The sequence below is a fragment of the Leptopilina heterotoma genome, unplaced genomic scaffold, assembly GCF_015476425.1.
Source record: "Leptopilina heterotoma isolate Lh14 unplaced genomic scaffold, ASM1547642v1 Lhet_67, whole genome shotgun sequence".
In the NCBI taxonomy this organism is placed as follows: domain Eukaryota; kingdom Metazoa; phylum Arthropoda; class Insecta; order Hymenoptera; family Figitidae; genus Leptopilina; species Leptopilina heterotoma.
Genome location: NW_025111155.1, coordinates 441,080 through 455,942, shown reverse-complemented (window position 1 = coordinate 455,942; position 14,863 = coordinate 441,080). Strand labels below are relative to the sequence as shown.

Genomic DNA, 14,863 nt, shown 5'->3' with positions numbered 1-14,863 from the left:
GTGAAAAGTACTTTTATGTGGAAACTTACTTTTATTTTCTTAACACCTGTCAAATTTAAATGTCAATTTATAGAATAATTTAACCGTCACTAATTTAAAATATAGTTCACGATGAAAAAAATTATGAATAATTGTAATAAATAGAATTATTTATATTTTAGTAACTCAAGAAATCGTACAGTTTTTAAAGTCACTTGCGTCATATGTAGAAGGAAAATTGGGCATTAATACATCTACAAGTGCAATAGAAAACCAGCTGCCCAACATTGAATCAAAGAAAGTCCAGATTATAAATGACGAAATTGTTATCTCAAAGACAAATGAAATAGAATTTACGAGATTTCAAAAACGACCCGAGGAAATGGTAAGAAGACTTATGCTGGAGTTGGTAGGCAAAGAAGAATTAAAAACAATGACTGCTCTTGGACACTCAAGAGTCGGTAAACCGGGAAAAGCAATCCCCGAAAAAGTCCGAAATGCAGTATATAGTACGTATTTGTTTGTCATACATGTAAAAGATTTTCTGGAGATTTTCGGAAAATTTAACGTAGGATGATTCCAAATAACTTCTTACATCATTTCTGTGGATTTTTCGAGAATCCATCCTATGTAATCAAATCCCAAGAATTTGTTTTCATTTTAAAAGATATTTTGTACAAAATATTCGGGAACACTGGGTAATCAAATAAAGAAATTTCCAAAAGTCGACAACCTTAAATTTCCTGAAAATATTATTACGTAGATGACAAAAAGTTAAAAGAATATCAATAATAATTGTTACGGCCGAACTCCGTAACTTTTTATATTGTTAATAACTTTTTTAATTATATTTAAAACTAAAATTACATTCAACAATTACACGCAACATGAGATTTTGTTAACACATCTTAAACATTTACACAAATAACCCTTTGTAAACTCTCAAAAGGAACATTCTTTTATTTTGGTACTTTGAAACAAGTTGTCAAAAACAAACATTCAAAGTAATAAAATAATATTTTATAATTATAATGCACAATTCAAGGATAGAAATCTAAAATAAATTGTAAAATTCCTTTATTTATACTTTTTCTATTCTGAAGAGTTTATTAACTTTGCTTTCGAGAAATAGTTAAGAAATACTAAAATATGTCAATTGCCCAATATAAGGAGTGGTGCATCAAAGTCACTGAACTCGGATCACGCCACTGCCTAGATCTGCAAGCTTGCAGAATTGGCTCGACAACGGTCAAGTGCAATAAACTTAACAAACGATTTCCCCACTAAATCGTCTTTCAATAAAATTGATTGACACTGGGAAATCTGGGCAGTTTAAGCCAGGCCGTTGTACCCGGCAGTTAGCCCGGGCAGTTTAGGCCCGCAGTTTTAGTCCAGGCCATTGTAGCCTGAAGTTCAAGTCCGGCAATTTGGCCGAGTAGATCGTGTAGATCAGATAAAGTTCATATCCCTGAAGAAGGGAATTTTCTCAAAAAAGTAAAGGAATAAAAGTTTAGATAGAAAGTGAATAATCAAAGTAATCGCGCATATTAATTAAAGATTGAAGTTGAGTAAAAGAAATATATCATATTTAAATTGAAAACAAGTGGTTAAAATAATTATCTAAAAAGAAGCTAAAACAAAATCAAGTAAAAAAATAAAGTGAAAGAAATAATATCAGAAAATTAATCGAAGAGAAAAATAAGTATTTAATTAAAAATCAAAGTCAGCAAAAAGAATAAATTCATAATAAAGGAATATTTAAATCTTGAAACAACTTTGTTCAATTAGTTTTCACGTCCTTAAATTGTGTAATTCAAAAGTTCGCGTCTAAAAAGCTCCTAGTGAAATATCGATCTAGTGATCCTAGATCTGGTATTTCCGAATTTCCGGGAAAAGCTTACGTAAGAAATATTGAGAAAAACCAAGAAGATTAACATTGGAATGAAGTGACTAGTAAGCAGAATTGTCCAGTTGTGAGTATTGTATTTTGTTACACACCACACACATACTACTCTTATTACACACACTACACTTTCTTTCATTCAGAAGGACAGAAAGTAGATATTTCATGTATTAGGGATTTTTGGGATTTAATATACTTAACGTTTGTCTGAAATCTATTGTTTCTATTTAATTTAAAATACCTTATAAAACTATCCTATCTTCTCCAAATTCAAGGAGTAGGGTTCTCAACCTCTTAGTTGAATTAATAACTAAGTAGAGGGGGAATCCACTACCTATACGATTTTCGTCCGAAGGACACGTTAGTTGAAGTTTTTAAAAATTAATATTTACAAATTAAATAAATTTCTAAAATCCTACTTTAACAAACTGGTGGCAGCGGTGGGATTCTTTCTCTTTATTCTTTGAAAGAAAGAGAAGATAGAAAAATTAGAAAATAATTAATAATTAAAAAAAAATAAATTTAAAAGACATATATAAAGTTAAATTTTACATACAGGGTTACACTATACACATTAATACAAAAAGGTTAATATATTTTATGAGAAATTTAGATATATACATATTGATATGCATTGATTATCTATTTTATATAAAATTATCTATCTGTTTCTTCACAGGAGAAAAATATATACGAATTTTAAAGTGCGGTAAAAGAGATTTTTTTTGTTCGCTAACGTCGAACATAGAAAAAGTAACTACCCTTGCGTCGGCAGGCTCTGGTTTCTTCAATAAATCGCGCCCATTTCCTTGACTTAACCTTGCCGGAAGTGTGTAGCCACTTGGGCAAGTGAGAGGATTAAAATTAAATTCTTTGTTTTAAATTACAAAAATTAAAATTCCCCATAGGTTACGGGTACTAAAATACAAGTTTAATTAAAGTTTTTTTATAAAAAAAAATCTAAGAGTTTTTATGAAAAAATTATAAAAAATAAATAATAAAGAATTTATAGCTTACTTTGCGAATTTTAACAAGGTGTAGAAATACGTAATTAATAAAAAAAATAATAAAAAAAAATAAAGTAAATTAATGCTCCAGAATCATCATCTATCCATCTTATTTTATTTAACCAAATCCTCAAAGTTACTGAAGTGAGTTATATGTATTTTTTAATTCCTTTAAAAAAGCATATTGTACCATTCATACGCTCGACTTTCACGGACGCTTAGAATTTATTTCTTCAAGCGAAAACGAAAGTTTCGTTAGCAGTGAATATTCAGCAATTTTGTTCAAAAACGAAACAATACAATATTAATTAAATGTAAAATTTTAATTAATATTGAATTTAATCATACATCTCACAACGGACCACAGTCTCCCCGTACTGTTGTTAGTAGAGTTTGATTTTCGTACTACCTATGCCTAAACAGGGAGCATTTATTTGAAATTCAAAACTAATTGTAAAAGTAAAAGAGGAAAAAGAGGAACAAAAAAAAGATTTATCCTGTTATTGCTAAACATAGAGAAATTTACAACCTTGACGGAAGTGTGTAGCCACTTGGGCAAGTGAAGGGATAATTTTTTATGTTTAACCCATTAACGCCTGAAACCTTTGAAATGTTGTGTTTAATTTAAGATATAATTTTATATATTAAACATGCTCCCTAAAAATAACTGAAGCGTTTCTTTATGTTTTCGGGGTCGCTCTACAAGATTCCATGCTCAGATTTTAAATTTATCGCATAGAAAATTAAATATGGCGAATTTTGTGCACCAAATTGCGAAAAAAATGAAATTTTTTTTTAAAATAATTATTTCTTACTGAAAACATTTTTTTCAAATGAATACAAGTGTCACAAATTGGCACAAACTTATTAAACTTTCAAAATATGCAATAGCGGAAACAAAAAAAACAAAATGGCGGCTTCAAAATGGCGCTAATTTGAGAAAAAATTAATTAATTTTTTTTATAGTGCACCGATTCAGGCAATAGCTATGAAATGTAATAGAACTTAGTGTTTATATGTTTTTGAGGTCTCTCATCACGAATCTGTACTCGGATTTTCAAAATTCAAAATGGCGGATCCAATATGGCCGACGAACATTGTAAAAATTCACTCTATTCGCTTGAACTTTTTTACTCAGGGGTTTTTGGGTTTCGCTGAATATGAATCTGCTATTGGATTTTCATAATACAAAATGGCAGATCCAATATGGCCGACAAAAATTATTTGAATTTACTAGATTTGCTTGAAACTTGTTACTCAGGGGTTTTTGGGGTCGCTGATTATGAATCTGCTATTGGATTTTCAAAATACAAAATGGCGGATCCAATATGGCCGATAAAAATTGTTTAAATCAATTCTAGTATCTTGGAATTTGTAAAATGATGACCATCTATTTGCCGTCAGAATAAGACGTTTACCAACTCTCTAAATTATTCTAATGATATTAAAGCTAAAATTCGATAATATTGGTCAACTACTCCTTATCTGTCATCTCAAATTGTTTCATTAACAATGTCAGGTTATAAGTTTTGCAATATTAAGTCTTATGCTAAGCAACAAACAAACAATTTAAACAATTTATCTAAGCCAATTAGATTTAGACCTACAATTTTTTCGTTGTGTACTTCTGAGGGATTTGATTTGTATTTTGCCTTATTCTGACGGCAAATAGATGGTCATCATTTTACAAATTCCAAGCAACTAGAATTGATTTAAACAATTTTTATCGGCTATATTGGATCCGCCATTTTGTATTTTGAAAATCCAATAGCAGATTCATAATCAGCGACCCCAAAAACCCCTGAGTAACAAGTTTCAAGCGAATCTAGTAAATTTAAATAATTTTTGTCGGCCATATTGGATCCGCTATTTTGTATTATGAAAATCCAATAGCAGATTCATAATCAGCGACCCCAAAAACCCCTGAGTAACAAAGTTCAAGCGAATAGAGTGAATTTTTACAATGTTCGTCGGCCATATTGGATCCGCCATTTTGAATTTTGAAAATCCGATTGCAGATTCACAATCAGCGACCCCAAAAACCCCTGAGTAACAAGTTTCAAGCGAATCTAGTAAATTTAAATAATTTTTGTCGGCCATATTGGATCCGCCATTTTGTATTATGAAAATCCAATAGCAGATTCATAATCAGCGACCCCAAAAACCCCTAAGTAACAAAGTTCAAGCGAATAGAGTGAATTTTTACAATGTTCGTCGGCCATATTGGATCCGCCATTTTGAATTTTGAAAATCCGATTGCAGATTCACAATCAGTGACCTCTAAAACCCCTGAGTAACAAAATTCAAGCGAATCGAGTAAATTTTTAAAATTTTCGTCGGCCATATTGGATCCGCCATTTTGAATTTTGAAAATCCGAGTACATATTCGTGATGAGAGACCTCAAAAACATATAAACACTAAGTTCTATTACATTTCATAGCTATTGCCTGAATCGGTGCACTATAAAAAAAATTAATTAATTTTTTCTCAAATTAGCGCCATTTTGAAGCCGCCATTTTGTTTTTTTTGTTTCCGCTATTGCATATTTTGAAAGTTTAATAAGTTTGTGCCAATTTGTGACACTTGTATTCATTTGAAAAAAATGTTTTCAGTAAGAAATAATTATTTAAAAAAAAAAATTTCATTTTTTTCGCAATTTGGTGCAAAAAATTCGCCATATTTAATTTTCTATGCGATAAATTTAAAATCTGAGCATGGAATCTTGTAGAGCGACCCCGAAAACATAAAGAAACGCTTCAGTTATTTTTAGGGAGCATGTTTAATATATAAAATTATATCTTAAATTAAACACAAAATTTCAAAGGTTTCAGGCGTTAATGGGTTAAAATAAAAAAGAAATCGACAATATAAGGGTATAGTAGAAATAAAATCGCGAGTAAATATTATTTTAAAAAAATTATTATTTTAATATAAGTAATATAAACTAAAAAAAATTGATAAACGAGAATTGACATAAAGAATAAAAACCCAAGAAGCAAAACGAGGTTCAAAGTTCGAAGAAACCCAGAAAAGAATCCTCCGTCTTGAAGAGCAACAATGAAGATAAAATTCGGGAAATGACAAAAATTATTTGCGAAATTAATTAAATTTATTTTTATGAGTAAATAAAAAGAATAATTGGAAATAAAATATAGAGAGGCAATGTGCTAAATTAGATAGGTCTGCCGTACTTGGTAAAAACTTAGTTAAGTCATATTTTAGTGAAACCGAGAAAATGACGAAAAACTGTTTGTATTAATAAACCTAATATAGTATAAAAAATTATTTAATTTAACTTTACTTCCTAGGTAAATTAATAGAGTTCTTTTTAATTCTGCAGTCAAAAATTAATTATTTAAACAAATTATATTAAATAATGGACTTAAGTGTTATTTTTAAAAGCAAAACTTAGTTAAATTGACTTAAGGAGTGCTCAGCGAAAAGGTAGTCGAGTTCAGGCCGCCGATCAGAAGCAAGAACTCAGTTAACTCCACACGTGGTGGAATCTTATGACTTAAGGAGTCTGCTTTCGAAACACAGTGTCTGGCTCATGCCACTTTTCGAAATAAGAACTCAGTTAACTCGACTTAAGGTTTTTGCTTCGAAACGAAAGCTGACAATTCACTATGTTTTTGATAGCAGAAATATTATGTCGACTTGACTAAGTTTTTGTTCCTTATCTTATGCTCTAAATAAAATAATAATAATTTGAATTCTTATTTTATTAGCATTGCCTTCTACGATTTTTACACTACGTAACTCGAGTTACTATACTTTTTCTCAAGTATTTCCTTATTTTCTCGATTTTCGCAGATTTTTAATAATTATTTTTTGCAATAAATAATTAAAATAAAATTTTTTAATAACATAAGTAGATGCAGTTTTTTTTACGAATCCATTGATATAAAAAACTCATTTTTCACAAAAAAGTGACTTAACCAAGTTTTTACCAAGTACGGCAGACTGGTATACGAACTCGGTTACGCGACACTGTGTCAGGTTACACTTCAGGTGTGTAGGTCAGTAGGAAGTAGACATCGAAAGAAATGCTTATATAGACAATTTAAAAAAAAACTCATTTACTTCTGAATAATTTAAATAAATATATACCTTTTTATTGTTTCTTTTTCAATAAAATTCATATTTCACAAATAACAAATAAAATTTTAACGAAATTAAAAAAAACCTAAAATTACAAATTGAATAAAAATCCTAGTTAAAACGCATAGAAAAATGGAGGAAAATTCAGCATTTTATTAAACTTCGAAAATTAAGAAAACTTAGGCATTTTATTTAAAATTTTATAGCACAAAAAATTTTGCAGATCATGACTTTAGTGAAATCAGTCTACGAAATAGAAGAATGAAAAGTAACATATTAAAAATAAACCTTCATCAGTTGGAAGAACAATAAATAAATCATGCTGAAATAGCAGAAATACGCAAACAGAGGATTAACGTTTAAAAAAAAAATGTCGGAAGTAAACCGTGGAGAAAACTCTCGGATAGTCAATCAAAGATTAAATCTTGCATTGTCTTTAGCACTATTCGAAAAACAATTAAAATTTTTTGATGGATACAACATACCAGTTGAAGAATTCATAGATCAACTAACATTTGTAGCGTCACAAATGCCAATTACTTGTGAAGCCCTTATAATAACAATTATACTGGATAAATTAGAAGGTACCGCAAAAGCTAGCACTGTTGGCATCCAATTTAAAATTTTGATAGACTTATTAGATCATCTTAAAGAAAATTTTTCTCCAAATGTTCTATTCGACGACTCCTCTCCCTCTAACTACGATTTTTCGAGAACAAATTACAATGCCATTGACCATTACAACACGTATCAACCAAGGAACCAGCGACAAAAATGGGGTCAACAACATAGAAGAAAAAATAGAGGCTACAATAAATTTAACAATCAGAATAGGGACAAGAGTTTTAGAAAAAATGGACAAAACAGGGACATGCATTCGCAGGATTATGGAAGAGAAAACCTTTATAACTATGATCAACATTTTGACGAGCGTAATGTCGAATGCAGAAATTCACAACACAGATTTAGAAACGAATACAAAAGATACAAGGACGACCAGGATGGTTACAGTAGAGATGATCATAGAGACCACAAATATGACAACTACGAACAATCTTCTATAAGCTTTAACGAAATATATTCTAATATTTATAATTCAATGTGTATGCAGAACTCGCTCACAAACCAAAACTCTTTTAGGGTTGAAAATCAATTAAATTTTAGTGTCTCAACCCCAGAGAATGAGCCACAAGTTGTAAGCGAAAGCGAAGAATCAACTAACAAAAAGACCATTAAAAAAATACAAAAACCGTTGGAAGAAGAAGAACAGATTGCTGTGTATATGGATTCTATTATAAGTACTTTCGACGACGACGAAGAAGATATCAACATCAATGAAAAACTACCAAACAAGAGAAAGATGGACGTACATGGAGATTTAGACAGAAAAATTAGTTTATCGTTAGAAGAAAACCAAACTTGTATTTTGGACTACAAAATGCTCGAAGAAGAGAAAGAGAATAGAAAGGAATCCCTACAAATGCCAAGTACGGAGAAAAGGAAAAATATAATCAAATTAGAAGAAGATAATGACTTAAAGAATTATAGTTGTTATAATCACGAAACTTCACAGCGAAAAAACAATACAAAACGAACTGAAATTAACCATGAATTAAAGGAAACAATATCAGCTCAAAACGGTAAAGAAAAAATTATTGAGAAAAATGAAGAATTTTTAGATATTAAGCAAGTAAACAATGAAAATGTCGCAATCATGGATGATTCATATTCTTTAATACAACATATGAATCCGGACAGTCCTATGAAAAAACTAAGAAAAGGAAAACCTCCTGGTAAAATCAAATCAAGAACTCAAAAACAACTAAGTGTTAAAAATCAAGAAGGAAGAAAAGAAGAATTAGGCGATCAAGTATCAAATGATGACGTTATTATTTTAACAAATACTTATGCTGAGGTGGAAAAATTTGCCGTAAATAAGATTCTATCATCTAGAAAAAGTTTAAATCAAGAAATTTTAAAAATGGTAGAATATTGTATCTCATTGCATAACGGATTATCAGAAACACATCAAAAATATTTTTGGGATACATTTTTACTCGGGACAAATGAGAAAAATGAAGTTATCTACAAATTCAAAGGGAATGAACTACTACAAAATAAAATACCTAAAATAGTAGTAACAAAAGTCTACTCAGAGAGGTTAGGAATAGGTTAGACGTATGTAAAATCAAGCAGGAGACAGAAATAATAACAGTGAAAGCACAAAATATCTTCAACGATTTTTTTCGGGTAAAATAGTCAATTTACTCGCACTTTAAAAGTCTCAAAGACTTAAATGTAATATAAATATTAATTAATTGAGTTTATCATTCTCTTTCCATTACACTATATCTTTATTTAATGTTCTCATTTAGAGTAAAATATCTAATATACTTATAACAAATAAAAAAACATATAAGATCGATAAAGTAAAATAATAACTAGTAAACATACAAATAAAAGATTAAGAAAATATAAAAAAAATAATAGTCCAAAAAAAGGACATACAATGTTAAAAAAAATATCGCTAACTAAATTTAGTAAAAAAAAAGGAAAACAAGTTATTATAACATATTTTATAAACAGTAGATGACTAACATGTAAAAAAAGTAAGCTTGATAAATACTTTTAGTAAATTTAAAAAATATGATACGCTGCTATAATAAATGAAAATTAACGTCACGAAGGGACGCATTAAAATGTCAAACTAAAATTTTTCTGCCTAATAAATTACAAAAATAAAACTAAGAAAATTTCAAATTAACTATATTAATAAACATAAAGTACTTTAAAAACAATAATGCTTTAATCAGTAAAAAAAGAAGGTCAAAATATTCATAACAATAAAAATAAAATGATAACTAAATCAACACTGAAGTAAATGATTAAAAATATAGAATAAAATTATCAGATTGAAAAATGAGACATAAAATGATAAAAAATTCTCGCTTACTAATTTAGTAAAAAAAAATATAAGTTTTTTTAATACATTTAATAATGCCTCGAATACTAACACAAAAATATTAGTCTAGTAAATGCTTCTAATGGAATAGCAAATTTAATAAAATGGGATATATATGTTATAATAATAAACTAAAATTATAGTAATGAATGAAAACATTAAAATGTCAAACTAAAAAATATTTACTTGAAAAACAAGTTTCAAAAAGGAAATCAAGAAAGTTACAAAATTTTTATTTAAAAAAAATGCAATTGTACATAATTTTATTATTATTAACCAAATTAACTAAATCCATAAACGAACGGTGTTTCAAAAATAAAAAGTACTGCAATGATTTAAAATAAATAATAGTATTTGTTGAGATACTTGGAAATTTCGTTTCATTGATGCTCTTGACAAATTATATTAAATTTCAGATTAAAATACGCTTTAAATGCTTTTAGAATCTGCGACTATTTTTTTATAACTCCTTAAAAAGACATGACGCACTAAATAATATTAAAGGGAATGCTTTAAAGTTCGAGCATAAATGAAACTAATGTAACACCAATAATATACTAACATAAATTAACAAAGTTAACACTATTAAATTATAAATATGAATATAAATACACTTAAAAAAATAAAAAGAATAATTTATCTTAGAAAACGTAAAGCCATTTTTTATATTTTTTTTATACTAAAAAAATATAAAAAAAGAAAGTATGAATCAATGGAAACATAAATAGTGAATGGTAAATTCTTAAAAATATTTTAAACAGCAATTTTTAATTAAAAGTGCAGCTTATTTCTTCCTTTTTTTAAAAAAAAAGTTAAAGTATGATAAACAGCATCTTTTTAAAAAGAAAATTTAAAACGAAATGTTGTGCTTTACATTTTCTTCGTCTAAGAAAAAATAACTTATTCAATTTACACTATTTCTAAAATGAACTTATAAAGAAATTTTTAAAGAATGAAAATTTTTAATACAAAGCACTATATTTAAATGCTCTAAATAAAATTTTAAAACGGATGAGCATAATACATAATTTGAAAAGTTTCTCTTTATTAAAACTATTTGACCAGAATTTCTATTAGTAATGAAATTAAAAAATTAGAATGTTCCGTTTTTCTATAAATTCTCAATACTGTTTACCAATTTCTATTTGATACAGCACAAAAATGTAATAAAGAAACAGAGTTAAATTTATATAATTTAACATTTTTTCTTTTAAATTTCGCATGTCTTTTAAAAGAACTACAAAACATTCACAAAAATTTTATAGTTAAAAAGACATTTTTTTAATAAAAATCTATTTTCGCTACCACATATTAAAATAATTTAATGATATAAGGATAAAAAACATGTTATTACAATTCAAAATAAAATATTTTAAATCGATTTTTTTCAAGAAAACTATGAAAATTTACAATATTCCAAACTATGAAAGTATTTTTTTGCGAAAATAAAATTTTTATCTTATTATTGTATAATAAAAATATTCTGCAACATATGTAAAATTATTTCATAAAGGCATTATGAAAAATTTAAATTGAAATAATAAGTAAATTTGTCAATCTTCGTTAAAAAAAAATGTTATAATTATAAATTTCTAGCAAAAACAATTTGTTATGATTAATTCAAATTTTAATAGCACTTTAAAAAAATGTATACTAAAATTAGCTATAGGTTTTATAATTTACAAAATGCATTTAAAAATAAGGATCAATTAAAAATACTTAAAATAATAAACGTTGTCACTCAAATTTTATAAAAAAAATGTGAAATTAAAACTTTTAAAAAAATTACATATCTTGAAATAAACGAATGCCTAGATTGGTAAAAATGCAATTAAAATATAAACCATTAAAATTCTGTTTTTTTAGTAAATATAGTTAAAAAGACAAGTTTAAGAAAAAAAATAATAAAGCAGTTTTTACCACTCTAGACCTTAAAATACTTAAAAATGCGTCAAAATAAATACAAAAATAATATAAATATAAATAATAAAATTAATCATGCTAAATACAAAAATAATTTGTAAACCATCGAAAACCAGTTTTGTTTTTGCTTCTATTGTAAACTAAACTAAAACTCACAACAATAATTTACCTCTATTTATAGCAAATCTTTACAACGCGAAAAGATTTAGAAAAATTGGAAAGAAAAGAAAAAACATAAGCATTTAGAAATGGCTGCCAAGGGACGTCAGCCTAATAAAAGGGGGGCATGACAACATAATTGTCGTCACAATTTTTTTTCTTCTCTTTTTGAAAATTAAAAAAAAATTTCTTTCATTATGACATCACATACAATACAACTTAGGTAGACATCGTTACGTTAATTCATATGATACTAGGGGAAGACGTTGTCAGCGCTTTAAGTCAAATTCGACAATATTCTTTTAAAATTATATAACTGAACTAAAAATACCTTTATCAACGATAAAAAAAAATTGTAAAGAACACTTTAATCAAAGAACTTAGGCATACGGCATGTTGAATCGCATTTCATTTTGAACATGTTCTATAAATGAAAAAATATTAAAATTTGTAAGGCTAGTTTTTAAGAAAGATTAACATAATTACTTTCCAACATAAACTTTTGTAAAGCAAGATAACCAGGATACGATTTTTGTATAACTCAATTTATTTAAAATTAATTAATTAATAATTTAAAATTAATTAATTAATTTTAAAAGAGGATCTTCGATAACGCATTCATAGCAGCTGACAAGGGACGTCAGCCTAATAAAAGGGGGGCATTTGTTACGGCCGAACTCCGTAACTTTTTATATTGTTAATAACTTTTTTAATTATACTTAAAACTAAAATTACATACAACAATTACACGCAACATGAGATTTTTTTAACACATCTTAAACATTTACACAAATAACCCTTTGTAAACTCACAAAAGGAAAATTCTTTTATTTTAGTACTTTGAAACAAGTTGTCAAAAACAAACATCCAAAGTAATAAAATAATATTTTATAATAATGCACAATTCAAGGATAGAAATCTAAAATAAATTGTAAAATTCCTTTATTTATTCTTTTTCTATTCTGAAGAGTTTATTAACTTTGCTTTCGAGAAATAGTTAAGAAATACTAAAATATGTCAATTGCCCAATATAAGGAGTGGTGCATCCAAGTCACTGAACTCGGATCACGCCACTGCCTAAATCTGCAAGCTTGCAGAATTGGCTTGACAACAGTCAAGTGCAATAAACTTAACAAACGATTTCCCCACTAAATCGTCTTTTAATAAAATTGATTGACACTGGTAAATCTGGGCAGTTTGAGCCAGGCCGTTGTACCCGGCAGTTAGCCCGGGCAGTTTAGGCCCGCAGTTTTAGTCCAGGCCATTGTAGCCTGAAGTTCAAGTCCGGCAATTTGGCCGAGTAGATCGTGTAGATCAGATAAAGTTCATATCCCTGAAGAAGGGAATTTTCTCAAAAAAGTAAAGGAATAAAAGTTTAGATAGAAAGTGAATAATCAAAGTAATCGCGCATATTAATTAAAGATTGAAGTTGAGTAAAAGAAATATATCATATTTAAATTGAAAACAAGTGGTTAAAATAATTATCTAAAAAGAAGCTAAAACAAAATCAAGTAAAAAAATAAAGTGAAAGAAATAATATCAGAAAATTAATCGAAGAGAAAAATAAGTATTAAATTAAAAATCAAAGTCAGCAAAAAGAATAAATTCATAATAAAGGAATATTTAAATCTTGAAACAACTTTGTTCAATTAGTTTTCACGTCCTTAAATTGTGTAATTCAAAAGTTCGCGTCTAAAAAGCTCCTAGTGAAATATCGATCTAGTGATCTTAGATCTGGTATTTCCGAATTTCCGGGAAAAGCTTACGTAAGAAATATTGAGAAAAACCAAGAAGATTAACATTGGAATGAAGTGACTAGTAAGCAGAATTGTCCAGTTGTGAGTATTGTATTTTGTTACACACCACACACATACTACTCTTATTACACACACTACACTTTCTTTCATTCAGAAGGACAGAAAGTAGATATTTCATGTATTAGGGATTTTTGGGATTTAATATACTTAACGTTTGTCTAAAATCTATTGTTTCTATTTAATTTAAAATACCTTATAAAACTATCCTATCTTCTCCAAATTCAAGGAGTAGGGTTCTCAACCTCTTAGTTGAATTAATAACTAAGTAGAGGGGGAATCCACTACCTATAAGATTTTCGTCCGAAGGACACGTTAGTTGAAGTTTTTAAAAATTAATATTTACAAATTAAATAAATTTCTAAAATCCTACTTTAACAATAATATATATATATATATATATATATATATATATATATATATGTATAGACTATACTTTGTCACCTCCGTGTAGTCTGACTCACGTTGTCGCCTCCGCTATTTCTCGTTAAAATATTTTAAAAAATTAAACATATTTATGTTAAGGGGGACTTTCTTAATACGATTCTCAAAAGAGGGGTAAGAATTTTCAAAATTTTTTTATATATATTTCGTAGGTATAGCACATACGAAGCTACCTCACCTGTATATATAGAAGAGAGTTACTTGCCATACGTACTCACCTCCAACAAGGTTGTCATATCTACGAGATTTGAACGTAGTAATAATTTTTACTTATACTGTTTTAAAGGTACTTAGATTCATGGACTATAGAATCTTTAGAATTCCTAAAGATTGTTTTTAACAACTATTATGCATTTTCGCACTTTTTAAATTTTCTTTAAATTCCCTAATGTAACAGACACAGTCCTTGTTATCGTAAGGATAATTTTCGACTTTATGAATTTAATTACCATACGTTTGAAGGATAAAATAATAAAAAACTTACGATGAAGTATAATTTCTAAATTTAATACAGAATTCAGTAAAATTATTACTGATTGATTTTTATTAATTATTATTGAATGCGAATCT

General features: G+C 27.7%; 1 protein-coding gene across 1 annotated transcript in view; it reads left to right on the top strand.

Moving 5' to 3' along the window:
- LOC122510124 overlaps positions 1–14,863 on the top strand; it is an 87,380-nt gene that overhangs the window by 63,563 nt on the left and 8,954 nt on the right. Inside the window, exon 7 of the mRNA XM_043624557.1 lies at positions 162–488. Within this exon, the coding sequence (XP_043480492.1) occupies positions 162–488 (327 nt within the window). The remainder of the gene's footprint in view (positions 1–161; positions 489–14,863) is intronic.